This window comes from Bolinopsis microptera, chromosome 3 (genome assembly GCF_026151205.1).
Source record: "Bolinopsis microptera isolate Bmic1 chromosome 3, MBARI_Bmic_1.0, whole genome shotgun sequence".
NCBI lineage: Eukaryota > Metazoa > Ctenophora > Tentaculata > Lobata > Bolinopsidae > Bolinopsis > Bolinopsis microptera.
The window spans coordinates 7,413,628-7,431,976 of NC_087074.1; the positions used below are offsets into that span (position 1 = coordinate 7,413,628).

At 36.8% G+C, this 18,349-nt stretch overlaps 1 protein-coding gene across 1 annotated transcript in view; it reads right to left on the bottom strand.

The window, feature by feature from the left end:
* Positions 1-18,349, bottom strand: part of LOC134813142 (uncharacterized) — a 74,951-nt gene that overhangs the window by 51,833 nt on the left and 4,769 nt on the right. Inside the window, exons 7-15 of the mRNA XM_063820828.1 lie at positions 17,804-17,993; positions 17,091-17,216; positions 16,607-16,785; positions 7,708-7,839; positions 7,173-7,272; positions 6,695-6,701; positions 6,384-6,523; positions 5,370-5,506; positions 5,049-5,191 (exon numbers count right to left, since the gene is read on the bottom strand). Coding sequence (XP_063676898.1) covers positions 5,049-5,191; positions 5,370-5,506; positions 6,384-6,523; positions 6,695-6,701; positions 7,173-7,272; positions 7,708-7,839; positions 16,607-16,785; positions 17,091-17,216; positions 17,804-17,993 — 1,154 coding nt within the window. The remainder of the gene's footprint in view (positions 1-5,048; positions 5,192-5,369; positions 5,507-6,383; positions 6,524-6,694; positions 6,702-7,172; positions 7,273-7,707; positions 7,840-16,606; positions 16,786-17,090; positions 17,217-17,803; positions 17,994-18,349) is intronic.

The window sequence follows — 18,349 nt, forward strand, 5'->3', positions numbered from 1 at the left end:
ATACATTTCTATCTTGCCCCTAACATGTGACGACAGTTGATTAGAAACAAAACATGAAGTCTCGCCAGCAATTTAGCAGGATTTCCGTTGAATTCATCATGTGAAGGAAAGGTTCGTTTAATATTTTAGTGTCCCTATTTAAACTTGTCGTTATATTAATTAAACAAATTACTATTTATTTACAAATCCAACAGTTTATGTCACGTCTGATCCACTCAGCGAGCCACAAATAGCTGAATTATAAATAATACTTTAAAATTTGCTGCTTATGGGAAGATCTCCAACCGATTCTCCACTGTGAATCCTTATATTAAGCATGACTTAAGAACGATCTTAACTTACCAAGCTTCGCTTACCTTTATTTTTCAGTATCCGTCAGAACAAAAGTATGTTTTGATTTGAATTTCTTTAACTGCGTTGTAGGAAATTATGAAGCGTTTATTAATTCATCAGCAACAAATAAACAAGAGTAAAGGCAATCTCTTCATTTGTTTTCTAGTCATCTCCAAGCCAATTTGATCATTTTTATGATTACAAACTCCGGTTTTAGATTGAGCTATTGCAAGATACAATTCTGGTGAAGATTTAATACTTATACGAAAAGAGCACCTTATTCTAAATACACATCTTTCATAACAGCTCCTTTGGCTCTAGCAAATTGACTGTTGATCAAATAAAATGAACACTTTTTGGACGCTCACTAGATGTTATCTGCAAATTGACTGTTGATCAAATAAAATGGATATTGTCGGGTAGAAGTAAGAAGTTATCTGCAGATTGTTTTATAGAGCACGTACGATATATTTATGTTTATATATCCGTACCATTTTGCTGACACCACGGCATCAACTTTAACACAACTTTCCGCAATAACCGTAAAACTAAAAGATATATAACTGAAAATTTTTTGACTGGTTCAAATGCTTTAATGGCATTCAAATCAGCATGAGAAAATAAAAATTGGCCAACTAGTGCCCAAAATTTGGACCCCCAATTGGTGTCAAAAACGCGAATTAAATAGGTAATAATTATTTTAGTCTCTTGAGTCTTGACACCACTTTAGTGTTAGACGGGTTCCTGCTAGTATTGATAAATCATAAAGCTAAACTAGTTGCTAATAACGACGCTGTTAGTTGCTATAACGACGCCAAATAACTTATCTTCTGAACCCATTATGCTTCCAATGCGATTATCTTTCCTTAATGTTCAATTATAGATGAGAAAAGTTAAAGTAACAGCAATTGTGACAAGCCGGACATCTTTACTTCTACTGCTCTTTTTTACTTCTACTGCTCTTCGTCATCATTTATGATTTGCTAATGCATAATATAACGCATAATATACCGCTAGTAACGATTTGTATATTCAAATGGATTTGGTTACTTCAAAATAACACAAAACAATTCGTAAATAGTTCTAGAACTAAATTAACAAAAACTTTATTGCTTAAATGATTACAGTAAAATGAAAACATCACCGCTTCTATAAGATGAAGAACATTTTACCGGCGTTGTGCTCCCGCTCTGAGACCATCACGACGAACAATCACTAAAGTAAGACGGTGTTTTGTTAAAGCAAAGGAAGCGTGGTAGACTAAGAAAGCAGTCGATCCTACTAATATATTCATTTACTGAATAGCCTCATTAATCTTCAGAAAGAAATTGAATAAAATATATGAGAGTTAAATCAGAGAGGGTTATAAATAATATGATGAGCATATTATTATGTATTATACATAGCATAATTTATCTCAACGTGAGATGAGCGTTGTTTGATATGAAATCGACAAGTCAGTAATGATGGTACGCAGCCGCAATCGCCCCAAGATAAGCGATTGTAGAATCTTAAGACTGATTGTACACATGAATTTGAGGTATCTTGAGGCATGATCACCAATAAATTTATCATTAGTTACGTTGTGTAACGTCGAACTACTAGAATTGCACATAAATAAAGTAAACGTTACTTAGATTGTTCAAGTATAACCGCCTCCAAATAAAAGAAAATTAAAGTTGTAAAGTAGCCAATTAATTACGCTCTAATTGCTTGCAGATAAACCGTCTACTTGACAATGAAAGTAAAAATATGTAAAGACATTTTTTGAAATAAGCCCGCCTCTATAAATTCCGAATGCCGAATGGCAGCAAGTCAGTGTCTAAGCTGTAAGAGAAGAACAAACGGTCTCTGGTTTCCAACAATCACGATTGTAATTTAAACAAAAGGGAGTAATAAAATGCAGCTGTTATTCACAACGTCAGCTTTTTGTCCGATGAATAAGTTGGTTTGACATGAAATTAAATGAATAAACAATCGCAATTCGCATTCCTTTGTACGCAGCATTTATGAATTTCTGCAGAGTTACTGGGAGAAGGACTCATGTTGCAATGGTCTAATGGTGGCGAAGTCAAAGCAAATTCCCCAACAAACTCAAATTTATTAGTTTAGAATTTATCAACAAAAAAAACCTAATGACCTAGAAACTGCCTGTTTTGTTAATGATACTAGAAGTGGAATCTTATGCATTGTTCGTCCTATGGAGAATAATATAAATATAACGATATATACGATTGGTTTTGATTGAGTAAAGACTCTAGATATTTCAAAATTCCTTTGCTTTGTACGTAGCATAGCACCAAAGAATATTAGCACAATTGCTGGGCAGCGGATTCACCACCAAACCCTCAAACATCTGAAAATCATTTACAAAATCGAGTCCAGACATCGGTTAAGAAATATTTCAAAAATAAAGGACCTTAAAACTTCATGTACCAAGCACACAACACATTCCACACCCTGCTAATCCATACAAGGAGAAATGGGATACACGGACGCTAGAGTTGTTCCTTTGGTCCAAAATTGAAAATAGAGCAACAACACTAGAAACTGTGAGGCCCCAGAAATGTAAATATTTGGTAAATGTGTTAAATATTTGCTATATAATTATACGGAAGGGCCTGGTTAAACAGGACACACTATGTTATATAGTAATGGATCTACCTAGTTGATGCAAACAAGAAATTGAAACATGGCCCGCAAATTTTCTAAAAATATCACTTAGTTAAATTATAGATACTCTCGCCATCATAATTGAGGCCAGCTGGAGACATATTGCAGTCCTCTAAAGTAAATCAAGATAACTCGAATTGTTTTTTTTTTGTCACATACTTTCCTTCCTCCGCAGAACTTTGTCCAAAATGACTTATTAAGGGCGGCCAAATTCTGAAAAATGCCCGGCAAATTTTGGAATTTGGCCGCCAAATTTTTTAAAAGGCCTATCTTAAAATTCTGTCCCAAAACTTAAAGTCGAAATGCGATTCTACGCTGATTTTGAAAATTTCATGTAAAAATATTGAAACCCTATTGAGTTCTATTGTTTAGAGCGAAGTCAGTTTTGAAAATATCGCGAACTGAGATATGGGCAATTTTGTTAATTTTTTGCGATTATTTGAACACAAAATCCACAGTTAGGTAGATATTGAGCTGATATTCATAGAGAATGTGTAGTATAGGCTTACCTTCCATATAAAGTTGGTTCCATTCAAAAATATTGATACTTGATCAATTTATGGGCCAAAATCGATCAAAATTGGTGCATATGCCCAAATATGGTCATATGGTTTTTGGCTCATAACTCAGCCAATTTTTGTCCAATCTTGATGAAAATTCATATACGGGTTCAGAAGACCACTAGCTACAAGTAGAGCACCTAAACTCTGGGTTTTGGGCATGTTCAAGGTATTTGGCTAAATTGGGCAAAATATGGGCGTGGCTGCTTTCACAAAAAAATCAGGGTGAACCCCCCCCCCCCCCCCCCCCCCTTAAAATTTTCTGAAGAATTAAAAATACTGATTTCTAAAATTTAAACCGGCCCTATTAATAGTACAGACAGATCCGTCTGAAAAAATCAATTTGCCGACACAACGATAGGTATGATAATGTCATGATCAATGATTCACCTAAAGCCGTGATCTGTCATAACAGAGTAAAAGTGCGATAGTACCACAAGACCCAAAAGTGCACCAATAATACTATGTTTCAACATGCCTTGTGCGCTGCGTCCTTGTGTCCCACTTGTGTCCCTAAAGAGTATGAATCAGTATAACATACCTTGTGTTCTGAGGTCAGACATCCTAACGGTGGATTTCAGAGCCACTGATCCGCACTCCAAAGTGAACGAGTTAGCGCGTTTGATAAGATATTGAACGATTCCGCGCCATTAGTAACAAGATTGTTCAGGAAAGAGCACGTGCCACAATATCCGACCAATCACAGGGTTTATGGCAATGTAATCATTGAATTGGTCACCGATTCAAGAAATTCTTCGAGCTCCATTCTCCGATTATTGATTAACTTCGACAATCAACGATCAGATTTGTACAACTGTTTTACTGTCCGATATACGCGAAATAGTCGTCCATTATACTGCATTTACAGGGGCAGCCTCTCATAATGGTGCATAATCTCATAAAATATTTCTATAGAACTGAATAAATTATAAAGGAGCTAAAGATGATGACTAAAAGCTCACAAGATACGATTAAGTAATCCCTAAATAAGATACGATAAAATATGAGGTAATACCTAAACGTTACGAATTACGATGAGCAGTTATCAGTAACATATTATTTCCGAAAACTTGATATATCATGACATCTGTCATATCTATCAGCACTTAAGCCGTCAGTTAAGAACACAATCTATCATCACGACCACTTCTGTTACATATAAATTGTAATAAACAATTCATGACCTAACAATTTGTATCACCCTTCAATTTCACGTCGAAGCTAGGTGTCAAAGAGCGATTTCTTTAGAATTTGAGACAAGAAAATATCAAATATTTCTATGAAATATTATTTCTTGCTCCCGATGAAGGTTTTATTATATTATAAACTCATTCATTTATGATTTATGACTATACTGTGCATAAAGTGTTAACATTAAATGGAGAAATAATGATAAGGCCTTGCTGACATTTAAAAAACGGACTCGCACAAATACAAGACAAAGGGGGAAACTATCAATATACTCCGGAGCGAATATCTAACCTGAACAGCAGACAGTGCCTCCTTGCCTCCAGCTATAAGTAGTGCAGTAGCGGTAGCTCCCTCCACCATGGCCCAGAACACCCTTTGTAATCGGGGTGGGTTCTGGTCTCCGTTAGCGGCCATGATGTCTATCACAAGACTACCTGGAGGATATCGAGCAGTTTAGTTTTACTTTCATAGCAGACGAAACCACTTTAAGAACAAAACTGATTATATTTCCACGTTTTGGCAATTTTTCAGATTTTCAAACTCCGGAAATACTTAACAATAAGCTGGCTCTCCGCCATATAATCTGTTAAAGCTGGCTCTCCGCCAACTGACCTGAATCAGCGCTGGTAACGAAATAGAGGACGATGCCAAAGAGGGATACAACACTCAGCATAGTTCCTAGCTTTCCTTTAGTGTACATCAGAGCAAACCACTGGTCGTCCAGTTTGAGGCAGGATATTCGCACTATACTGAAACATTAACAGGGTGTGAGAGTGCAGGATATGAAATTACAGTTTAGTGTCCAGTTTGAGGCAGGATATTCGCACTATTCTGAAACATTAACAGGGTGTGAGAGTACAGTGTCCTCGTGGGCCGCCGTGGCTTCGACATAAGTGGGGTAGGTGGGTCGCATCTCAGTCTGAACACTGAACAGGGACAAGGAACAGGGACAAGGAACAGGGACAAGGAACAGGGACAAGGAACAGGGACAAGGAACAGGGACAAGGAACAGGGACAAGGATAACGATCCATGCAATCAGTGATCAACGACTAGTATGTGTCCCATTCTAATCCTATTCAACAACTATTTGACAGCAAACGAAACTCACCGGTTATCCTCAGACATGGACATATTTTATCTGTTCTTATCAACCCTTCAACTTCATAGAACTTACCTGGATACCTGGTTAGTGGTTACCTGGTTACTCACCTATTATCCTCAGACATGGACATCGTTTATCTGTTCTTATCAACTCTTCAACTTTATAGAACTTACTTGGTTACCTGGTTACCTGGTTACCTGGTTACCTGTTTACCTGGTTACCTGATTACCTGATTACCTGGTTACCTGGTTACCTGGTTACCTGGTTACCTGGTTACCTGGTTACCTGGTTACTTGGTTACTTGGTTACCTGGTTACCTGGTTACCTGGTTACCTGGTTACCTGGTTACCTGGTTACCTGGTTACCTGGTTACCTGGTTACCTGGTTACCTGGTTACCTGGTTACCTGGTTACCTGGTTACCTGGTTACCTGGTTACCTGGTTACCTGGTTACCTGGTTACCTGGTTACCTGGTTACCTGGTTACCTGGTTACCTGGTTACCTGCAGTTACCTGGTTACTCACCTATTATCCTCAGACATGGACATCTTGTATCTGTTCTTATCAACTTTGTAGAACTTCTCAAAGTTCCCCAGATTATTCTCCTCCCCATTTAACCACTTGTCCCCCACATTGTTATGGTACTCTTGGTACACTCCACCACACTGTCAGCATCATACCTGTTATATAGTCAGTTATCTGTCATACCTGTTGTTAGATTAGGGGTAATACTTATCGTGTTCTATCGTGCCGTGTTATATGGCTTATATACAGTTAAACCCCGATTCACCGCCCCAGAGTTACCGCGAACCCCGAGTTACCACCCCCTAATTTACAGCAAACCTACAAGTTCAACGGTTAGACTGTAGTTAAGAAGGGGCGAATCACGTGACAAGTATCACGTGAATTTCACGTGAAAGGCCGACCGGGTGAAGGGACCAGTATATAAATCTACTGATATCTGGATATTATCCGGTTGGAAGAGACAAGGACAAGTGAAACAAGGAAGTTAGGAGTAAGGGCAAATTTTCGGCGTCAACGCCATCTTCAGGCTCAAATTATTTGTTATATAGTAGTGTTGAAAGTATTAAATAACAAATAATTAAATTAATACTTTCAACACTACTATATAACAAATAATTTGAGCCTGAAGATGGCGTTGACGCCGAAAATTTGCCCTTACTCCTAACTTCCTTGTTTCACTTGTCCTTGTCTCTTCCAACCGGATAATATCCAGATATCAGTATTTCAATCATGAGACTAATAAACAGCGAACTACTCCGTTATTTGATATATAAATCTAGTTTAATGTACCTTCCTGTTTTCTTGTTGTATGTATCCTTCAGTCCAGATACTAGGACCTCGTCCCATTTAGAGATATCTGCTTTATAAGCTCCTGCCCAGTCCAACATCTCTGGAATTATTAGCTTTTACAAAAAAAATATTACAATATATATTCAGTAACTACATAATGATAACTTTTCGCTGTTGTAAAAAATATCGGTTTAAAAATGGCACAAGCTAGAGCAAATGAAAATTGGCAAAGATCTTCAACATATAATTTGATATTAGAGGTTGAAAACTAATTTCACTCACAAGGGTCAGCAGGACAGCAAATATAAATTTATTTTGTTGATCATAATGTTGTGATTGCATAATTTATTGTAAATATAATATGTTTCAGAATTATGTAACGCGGTGATGGAAATATTTCAAACGGGTCATATCCTGTATATGGATATATATATATATATATTATAGTATGTCAAACCCAGGATGCACAACACGAAGAATTTTTTGTAACTTTGTATGAAAAGCATTAATAGGCTGAAAAACTAATTTCACTCACCAGGATCGGCAGGACAGCAGAAGGGTCTCTCCACCGTGTGCTGCTCAGCTGCATACTTCTCATTCCACAGAGCTGAGCCCCCGAATATAGTGAGCCACAGGAAACTGTATATCATGGGAGCCGTTAGGGCACCTGGGGACGGGAATTGTAATATTATAATCGTACTTGCTCTTTCCGATAATTGCTTATTCACATAAGCAATTATTTAAGTTGCACATAAATCTGGGGATCGGGATTTTGATGGCGCATAAATATGGGGATTTTTTAAAATCCCCAAATTTTGTACAACATAAATATGCCTACTAAGGTATTTGCTGAAGGTGGCATATTCGACAGTGCCGATAGTATGTTCCCGGAAAACTACTAAAGTGGTTTCGTTACTTTACTCAATAGTGATAATTGGTAAGGTAGACATGGAGTGATAGAGAAATTCAATGGACTGAGAGAGACTGCTGCTCTAATGGCATATGTAATATGCACAGTTTCTAATGCATGGCTTTTATTTGCTCATTTTATTTCATTAACTAATCACAATGCTGGCAAGCATGACCGTCGCCCTTATAATCACAATACTATTTACCCCCTTTACTATTTACCCACCTTTACTATTTACCCCCTCTACTATTTACCCCCTTTACTGTTTAACCCCCTTACTGCTTACCCCCATTCTAATTCGATGTTAAAGATGACAGGAATAAGAAATAGTTATTTGGAGATTTCCAAGAAATTTGTGCAAAATACGCGCCAGCATGTTATACGAAATTAGGTAAAAAACCCAAAATCGCCATATTCAGGTGCCTTAAAAACCACGTTAAAAATGAGTAAAAGATCTGAAACTTTGCAGGGTGTCTAGACGTTGACCAAATCGAGTGTAAATGAAATTTAAAGTTTCAGAAGTATCGGGAAGTGGGTTTCCTGGAACCCCTGTTTTACAACAGATTGTCGTGAAGTATAGTATCACAGTGCTGGCAAGCACGACCGGTGCATTTATTGTGGGTATACTATGTACCCCCTTTACTATTATACCCCCTTTGGTACACGTTACAAGCCTCTTTCGTGCACGCGAAGCGTGCACTCCGGCCGGAGGCGGCGGCCTTCGGCCGCCGCCTCCGGCAGGAGTTTTTCAGGCATTTATACTCATCGGAAGTCGTTCAGCAGATTTATTTTTAGTTCAAAACATTCTAATTTGATGTCAAAGATGACAGGAATAAAAAATAGTTATGTTGAGATTTTTAAGAAATTTGCATAAAATACTCGCCAGCACTGTTATACGAAATTCGGTAAAAAACCCAAAATCGCCATATTCAGGTGCCTTAAAAACCATGTTAAAATCGAGTTAGATATCTGAAATTTTTCAGGGCGTCTAGACGTTGACCAAATCGACTGCAAAAAAAGTTTCAGGTTTCAGGAACATCGGGAAGTGGGTTTTCTAGAACCCCTGTTTTACGACAGATTGTCGTGATATCTATATATTATATTTTACCAAAACCCATAATCATGGGTAGAGTGGACCGCTGTCAGTGTCTCTCTTTCCCAAACAAAAGGAAATGATATTACTTTGATTGACCGTTCTCAAATGCAAAATGATACCGAGAATGAAATCGGTCGCTCGCTTTTCCCATTCATTCACGGCTTACGAATTGTATAATTAAGTTTCGATTGATTACATCAATCAGATGCTGTAAAAATCTGTTTGGGTTGCGTTCGGGTCGATACCTAGTATTTCGGGGTAAGGGACAAGGGTGGTAGTTATTACTTATTGAACAAGCTGAAGTTTATTGAATCTTCATTGCCGAGTACAGCTGCCTTTGGGTAGTTGTTCTTAATCTATTACAATTGTAAATGAATGGGAAAAGCGAGCGACCGATTTCATTCTCGGTATCATTTTGCATTTGAGAACGGTCAATCAAAGTAATATCATTTCCTTTTGTTTGGGAAAGAGAGACACTGACAGCGGTCCACTCTACCCATGATTATGGGTTTTGGTAAAATATCATTTCTTTTTGATTATAATGTCAGGGTACTTTATAAAGTCGAAATATAAACTGATATCTTCATTAATAAGGAGGAAGTTTCAACGATTTCGAAATTTTTCCTTAAAAAACATTTCCTTGTGTTTAGGGAAGCATATCGGTCGATCACTGACTGAATATGCCACTTAATACTCATTCAAGTTGGCATTAAATTCATATATAATGACATTAAACCATAGTTGGTTCGTGCGTCAATTTTTCGGGAAAAGTACGTAAAGTGCGTTTGAATTATTTCGTGCGTTAAAAGTGCGGTTAAGTACATTTACCGGTGAATTCACCGTTTTACGTTTTTTTCGTACGTTAAGTGCGTTATGTTTTAAAAGTACGTTAAGTGCGCACGAACCAACTATGCATTAAACTGTCGTGGCAAAGCAGAATTTGTTGGAAATCACGAATGAGCAAAATTCTCACCTTTCGCACGTGCAAACTTTGAGCGGACGTTGCGTGCGCATCCAATATTGAATCGCCGTAAATTTTTGCATGTAATTGTTTTATATATAGATTGATAAGCATGCAAAGTTTCAAAGTATTTCAAGAAGAACTGTAATCACAACGGCACTCTAAAGTTGACAGAAAATGACGAAAACAGCAATTTTCAGTGATTTTAGCGATTTTCTATCAATTTGGGCGTGTCCCCATGTGTGCAACTTTTCGATTTTCAACTTTAAAACTAGCCTAATGCACAATTTATACCTATAGAAAGCAGAACTGAGCTCCACAACCCAAGGCATGGCCCAACACCAGAGAATACTAAATCGCAAAATTGACGTTTTTATAAAATAATTCTTCAAAAAAGCACAAACTTCAATGACGAATATCTTTATGAAGGAGCAAGCTAGAAAAACTTTCCGGTAGATTTTCAGAATGCTTGAACAATTATCTAAGATGAATTTTTCCTCAGATTTTGAATAAAATTACTTCTTAATGGTTTAAAATTAATTTTAAAAGTTATTACTTTGTCAAAAATCAAGTTTTAAAAACGGTTAACTTGATGACGTCATCAAGGGGTGTTTATGACGTCAAATAATTTTTTTATACAATGTAAACTAAAGTATAAACAATTATTTGCAAGACCTGTGGTCGGAAATGGCTGTATCTTTTATACTTTTGAATCTATGGACACCTAAATACAGGCTACAATTGACTGGCAAAGCGTCTATCCCTGAATCACAATGCTGGCAAGCATGACCGTGCTTCTTATATTCACATACTATTTACCCCCTTTACTATTTACCCCCTTTACTTTTATAAATATAACCCTTTATTGTTTTTCGGGCATTAAGACTCATCGAAAGTAGTTCAGCAGGTATATTTAAGTTCAAATCATTCTAATTCAATGTTAAAGATGACAGGAACAAGAAATAGTTATGTGGAGGTTTTTAAGAAATTTACGCAAAATACGCGCCAGCATGTTATACGAAATTCGGTAAAAAACCCAAAATTGCCATATTCAGGTGCCTTAAAAACCATGTTAAAATTAAGTTAAAGATCTGAAACTTTGCAGGGCGTCTAGACGTTGACCAAATCGACTGTAAAAAAAATTTCGTGTTTCAGGAGTATCGGGAAATGGGTTTTCTGGAACCCCTGTTTTACGATAGATTGTCGTGATACATATATTCAGGGATAGACGCTTTGCCAGTCAAATGTAGTCAATTGAAGCCTGAATTTAAGTGTCCGGAGATTCAAAAGTATAAAAGATACAGCAATTTCCGACCACAGGTCTTAAAGATAATTGTTTACACTTCAGTTTCAATTATATCAAAAAATAATTTAACGTCATCATCACCACTTGATGACGTCATCAAATTAAGTGTTTTTAAAACTTTATTTTTGACAAAATAACAACTTTTCAAACTGATTTTACACCATTAAGGAGTAATTTTATTCAAAATCTGAGGACATTTTTATATTAGATAATTGTTCAAGCATTCTGAAAATCTACCGGAAAGTTTCCCTACCTTGCTCCTTCATAAAGATATTTGCCATTGAAGTTAGTGCTTTTTTGAAGAATTATTTTATAAAAACGTCAATTTTGCGATTTAGTATTCTCTGGTGCTGGGCTATCCCTTGGGTTGTGGAGCTCAGTTCTGCTTCCTTTAGGTATAAATTGTGTATTAGGCTAGTTTTAAAGTTAAAAATCTAAAAGTTGCACACGTGGGGACACGCCCAAATTGATAGAAAATTGCTAAAATCACTGAAAATTGCTGTTTTTACCATTTTCTGTAAACGTTGGTGTGCCGTTGTGATTGCAGTTCTTCTTGAAATACTTTGAAACTTTGCATGCTTATCAAACTATATATAAAACACCAACACGCAAAAATTTACGGCGATTCAATATTGGATGCGCACGCAACGTCCGCTCATAGTTTGCACGTGCGAAAGGTGATAATTTTGCTCATTCGTGATTTCGAACAAATTCTGCTTTACCACGACAGTTCAATGTCATTATATATAAATTTAATGCCAACTTGAATGAGTATAAAGTGGCAAATTCAGTCAGCGATCGACCGATATGCTTACCCAAACACAAGGAAATGTTTTCAAAGGAAAAATTTCGAAATCGTTGAAACTTCCTCCTTATTAATGAAGATATCAGTTTATATTTCGACTTTATAAAGTACCCTGACATTAATCAAAAAGCGATGATATTTGACCAAAACCCATAATCATGGGTAGAGTGGACCGCTGCCAGTGTCTCTCTTTCCCAAACAAAAGGAAATGATATTAATTTGATTGACCGTTTTCAAATGCAAAATGATACCGAGAATGAAATCGGTCGCTCGCTTTCCCATTCATTTACAAATGTAATACCCGAAGACAGCTGTACTCGGCAATAAAGATTCAATAAACTTCAGCTAATTCACTAACTACCACCCTTATCCCGAAATACTAGGTATCGACCCGAACGCAACCCAAAGAGATTATTACAGCATGTGATCGATGTAATTTATCGAAACCTATTGCAATTCGTATAAGCCGTGAATGAATGGGAAAAGCGAGCGACCGATTTCATTCTCGGTATCATTTTGCATTTGAAAACGGTCAATCAAATTAATATCATTTCCTTTTGTTTGGGAAAGAGAGACACTGGCAGCGGTCTACTCTACCCATGATTATGGGTTTTGGTCAAATATATATATATATATATATATACATCAAATATATATATATATATATGTATGTATCACGACAATCTATCGTAAAACAGGGGTTCTAGAAAACCCATTTCCCGATGATCCTGAAACCTGAAACTTTTTTTGCAGTCGATTTGGTCAACGTCTAGACGCCCTGAAAAATTTCAGATCTCTAACTTAATTTTAACATGGTTTTTAAGGCACCTGAATATGGCGATTTTGGGTTTTTTACCGAATTTCGTATAACAGTGCTGGCGAGTATTTTATGCAAATTTCTTAAAAATCTCAACATAACTATTTTTTATTCCTGTCATCTTTGACATCAAATTAGAATGTTTTGAACTTTAAAAAATCTGCTGAACGACTTCCGATGAGTCTTAATGCCTGAAAAACTCCTGCCGGAGGCGGCGGCCTTCGGCCGCCGCCTCCGGCCGGAGTGCACGCTTCGCGTGCACGAAAGAGGCTTGTAACGTGTACCAAAGGGGGTATAATAGTAAAGGGGGTACAATTATAGTAAAGGGGGTACATAGTATACCCCCAATAAAGACACCGCTCGTGCTTGCCAGCACTGTGATATATACATATTCAGGGATAGACGCTTTGCCAGTCAATTGTAGCCTGTATTTAATTGTCCATAGATTCAAAAGTATAAAAGATACAGCCATTTCCGACCACAAGTCTTGACAATAATTGTTTACACTTTAGTTTACATTGTATAAACAAATTATTTGACGTCATGAACACCCCTTGATGACGTCATCAAGTTAACCGTTTTTAAAAGTTGATTTTTGACAAAGTAATAACTTTAAAAAATGATTTTACACCATTAAAAAGTAATTGTATTCAAAATTTGAGGAAATTTTCACCTTAGATAATTGTTCAAGCATTCTGAAAATCTACCGGAAAGTTTTTCTAGCTTGCTCCTTCATAAAGATATTTGTCATTGAAGTTAGTGCTTTTTTGAAGAATAATTTTATAAAAACACAAAAGTTGTGAATTAGTATTCTCTGGTGTTGGGCCATCTCTTGGGTGGTGGAGCTCAATTTTGCTTCTTAAAGGTCTAAATTGTGTTATAGGCTAGTTTTAAAGTTGAAAATCGAAAAGTTGCACACGTGGGGACACGCCCAAATTGATAGAAAATTGCTAAAATCACTGAAAATTGTTATTTTCACGATTTTTATCAGCTTTGGAGTCCCGTTGTGATTACAGTTCTTCTTGAAATACTTTGAAACTTTGCATGCTTATCAAGCTATATATAAAACAATTCCATGCAAAAATTTACGGCGATTCAATATTGGATGCGCACGCAACGTTCGCTCAAAGTTTGCACGTGCGAAAGGTGAGAATTTTGCTCATTCGTGATTTCCAACAAATTCTGCTTTGCCACGACAGTTTAATGTCATTATAAATGAATTTAATGCCAACTTGAATGAGTATTAAGTGGCATATTCAGTCAGTGATCGACCGATATGCTTACCTAAACACAAGGAAATGTTTTTTAAGGAAAAATTTCGAAATTGTTGAAACTTCCTCCTTATTAATGAAGATATCAGTTTATATTTCGACTTTATAAAGTACCTTGACATTATAATCAAAAAGAGATGATATTTGACCAAAACCCATAATCATGGGTAGAGTGGACCGCTGCCAGTGTCTCTCTTTCCCAAACAAAAGGAAATGATATTAATTTGATTGACCGTTCTCAAATGCAAAATGATACCGAGAATGAAATCGGTCGCTCGCTTTTCCCATTCATTTACAATTGTAATAGATTAAGAAGAACTACCCAAAGGCAGCTGTACTCGGCAATAAACTTCAGCTAATTCAATAAGTAATAACTACCACCCTTACCCCGAAATACTAGGTATCGACCCGAACGCAACCCAAAGAGATTTTTACAGCATCTGATTGATGTACCTAATCAATCGAAACTTATTACAATTCGTGAGCCGTGAATGAATGGGAAAAGCGAGCGACCGATTTCATTCTCGGTATCATTTTGCATTTGAGAACGGTCAATCAAATTAATATCATTTCCTTTTGTTTGGGAAAGAGAGACACTGGCAGCGGTCCACTCTACCCATGATTATGGGTTTTGGTCAAATAGTGGTATATATATATGTATAGACGCTTTGGCAGTCAATTGTAGCCTACATTTAAGTGTCCGTAGATTCAAAAGTATAAACGATACAGTCATCTCCAACCATAGGTCTTGAAGATAATCGTTTACACTTATTAGTTTACATTATATCAAAAAACAATTTAACGTCATCGTCACCACTTGATGACGTCATCAAATTAAGCGTTTTTAAATCTTGATTATTGACAAAATAACAACTTTTCAAATCAATTTAACACCATTAAGGAGTAATTTTATTCAAAATCTGAGCAAATTTTCACCTTAGATAATTGTTCAAGCATTCTAAAAATCTACCGGAAAATGTTTCTACCTTGCTCTTTCATAAAGATATTTGCTATTGAAGTTAGTGCTTTTTTGAAGAATAATTTTATAAAAACACAAAAGTTGTGAATTAGTATTCTCTGGTGTTGGGCCATCTCTTGGGTGGTGGAGCTCAATTTTGCTTCTTAAAGGTCTAAATTGTGTTATAGGCTAGTTTTAAAGTTGAAAATCGAAAAGTTGCACACGTGGGGACACGCCCAAATTGATAGAAAATTGCTAAAATCACTGAAAATTGTTATTTTCACGATTTTTATCAGCTTTGGAGTCCCGTTGTGATGCGAGTTCTTGCTAAAATATTCTGAAACTTTGCACACTTATTAAAATACATAAGAAATACGAAAATTCAAAATTTTACGGTGATTTGATATTGGATGCGCACGCAACGTCCGCTCAAAGTTTGCAAAAAGTGAGAACTTCACTCTCTTTATTTCGATTAGATTTAGTTCCTGCTTTAACAGTAACATGACAGTTAAATGACATTATATTTGAGTTTAGTGCCAACTTGATAGATTATATAGTTCGACAGATATGCTTACCTAAACACAAGGAAATGTTTTTAAAGGAAAAATTTCGAAATTGTTGAAACTTCCTCCTTATTAATGAAGATATCAGTTTATATTTCGACTTTATAAAATACTCTGACATTACAATCAAAAAGAGATGATATTTGACCAAAACCCATAATCATGGGTAGAGTGGACCGCTGCCAGTGTCTCTCTTTCCCAAACAAAAGGAAATGATATTAATTTGACTAACCGTTCTCAAATGCAAATTCATACCGAGAATGAAATCGGTCGCTGATCGCTTTTCCCATTCATTCACGGCTTACGAATTGTAATAAAGCTTATTGAATATAGGAAAAGCGAGCGACCGATTTCATTCTCGGTATGAATTTGCATTTGAGAACGGTCAGTCAAATTAATATCATTTCCTTTTGTTTGGGAAAGAGAGACACTGGCAGCGGTCCACTCTACCCATGACTATGGGTTTTGGTCAAATAATATATGTATAATAACGCGAAAGTTAACGTAACAATAGGTGAGAATCCTACTGTTATTACCTATACTAGTAATAACGTGAAAGTTGACTTGGATAATTCTTGCTGATATGGATTTGGCATATAATGCAGCGATTGGTAGTGGTCTAGACTATGCAGACAAACAGTGCACTAAAATTCATTTTCCCGGGTATAATTATATTACTTACAACAATGCCACTCATAAATAAATGAATTATATTCCTGTGATCCGGATAATCTATATATTACTAACCGTTAATGAATTCTTTAATAGTTCTTCCTTTAGAAATCTTAGCGATGAACATGCCGACAAAAGGAGACCACGACACCCACCAGCCCCAATAGAATATTGTCCAGCCGTCCATCCAGCCCTGCGGGCCATCAGCTAGTCCATCCTCTCGGACCTCTCCATCCTCCCCAACGCCATACAGTCTGTGGAGATGAGATCATTATAATATGCAATAATACCTTGGCTGTTAAAAAATATTATAATTGTGTAAATATAATATTGAGTATGATTATGATAATTAGTAACTCGTTACGCGATATGATTTCATGCATGCTGATAGCCCAATTATTATGATAAGGCGGCACATACGACATAACAAATACCACACACGTTGATTCTGAGCCTACATATTTATAAGGCAGCACCTTGTCGCCTGATAAGGATAAGACAATCTATAAATAACATGCGAGTAGGATGAGTAGGATGGCTATTGAATGGGGTGACCTACCTGCCCCGATCTCCCTCCAAACTGGATTTTATACCGACCAGCTCAAATGCGTCTGTTCTGAAACCCAGCCCAAGAAAGTTCTGAATGTAATAACCCACCGTCTGACAGAAGAGGTTTAGGAGGAACCTGTAATCATAGTGTTAGAGGGCGTAGTACTGTGGTTACTGTGGTTACTAGTGGTAACTAGTGGTTATTAGTGGTTATTAGTGGTTACTAGTGATTACTAGTGGTTACTCTGGTTACTGTGGTTACTAGTGGTTACTGTGGTTACTAGTAGTTACTAGTGGTTTCTAGTGGTTACTAGTGGTTACTGTGTTTACTAGTGGTTACTCTGGTTACTGTGGTTACTAGTGGTTACTGTGGTTACTAGTGGTTTCTAGTGGTTACTAGTGGTTACTGTAGTTACTAGTGGTTACGGTGGTTACACCGTCTCACAGAAGAGGTTCAGTAGGAACATGTGTTAGAGGGAGGGGGCGAATAATAGGGATCTTAACGTAACCCTGTCCATTAGGGAGAGGTTTTGAAAAGCTTGCTACTTGTGAACTCCCACACAATAGTTATGGGTTAAGTGCAGCCTTCGGATCAGGGGTGATCTCATAATTGGAATATTTGAATGTCGAATTGTCAGCGAACAAAAAGGCACCCTGGAGTTTATTAAAGAAGAAAAAAAGATAAAAAATAAGATGAGAAACCATGAATTGTTTAATGTTTACCAGCTGTCATCAAGGAAGAAAGTAGCCATGAGAAGGAACATTCCTACCCCGAAGCAGATCTCACTAAGCCGTCTGACCCCCACACCCACACCGGACACGACGGACACTGTAGCAACAGCCATCACTATCCAGATAATAAGAACTTGGGTCAGAGTGTTCTTCTCAATACTCGGGAATATGTAGTTCAAACCTGGGGTAGTACTGTGGTTACTATTGGTTACTGTGGTTACTATTGGTTACTATTGGTTACTGTGGTTACTATGATTACTAGTGGGTACTATTGGTTACTGTGGTTACTGTGGTTACTAGTGGTTAATTTGGTTACTATTGGTTACTGTGGTTAATGTGGTTACTATTAGTTACTGTGGTTACTATTGGTTACTAGTGGTTGCAGGGGTTAATGGAGTGGAATTACTAGAGATTCAGATATTTTAATAGAAGTGTCTGAGGTCCCTCATAAAAAGCGGTGGGTTGACTGGAAACTATCAGTGTAGCAGTTACCATATTAACCACAGTGTAGCGTGAGTATTTTAAGTTATAATTTAA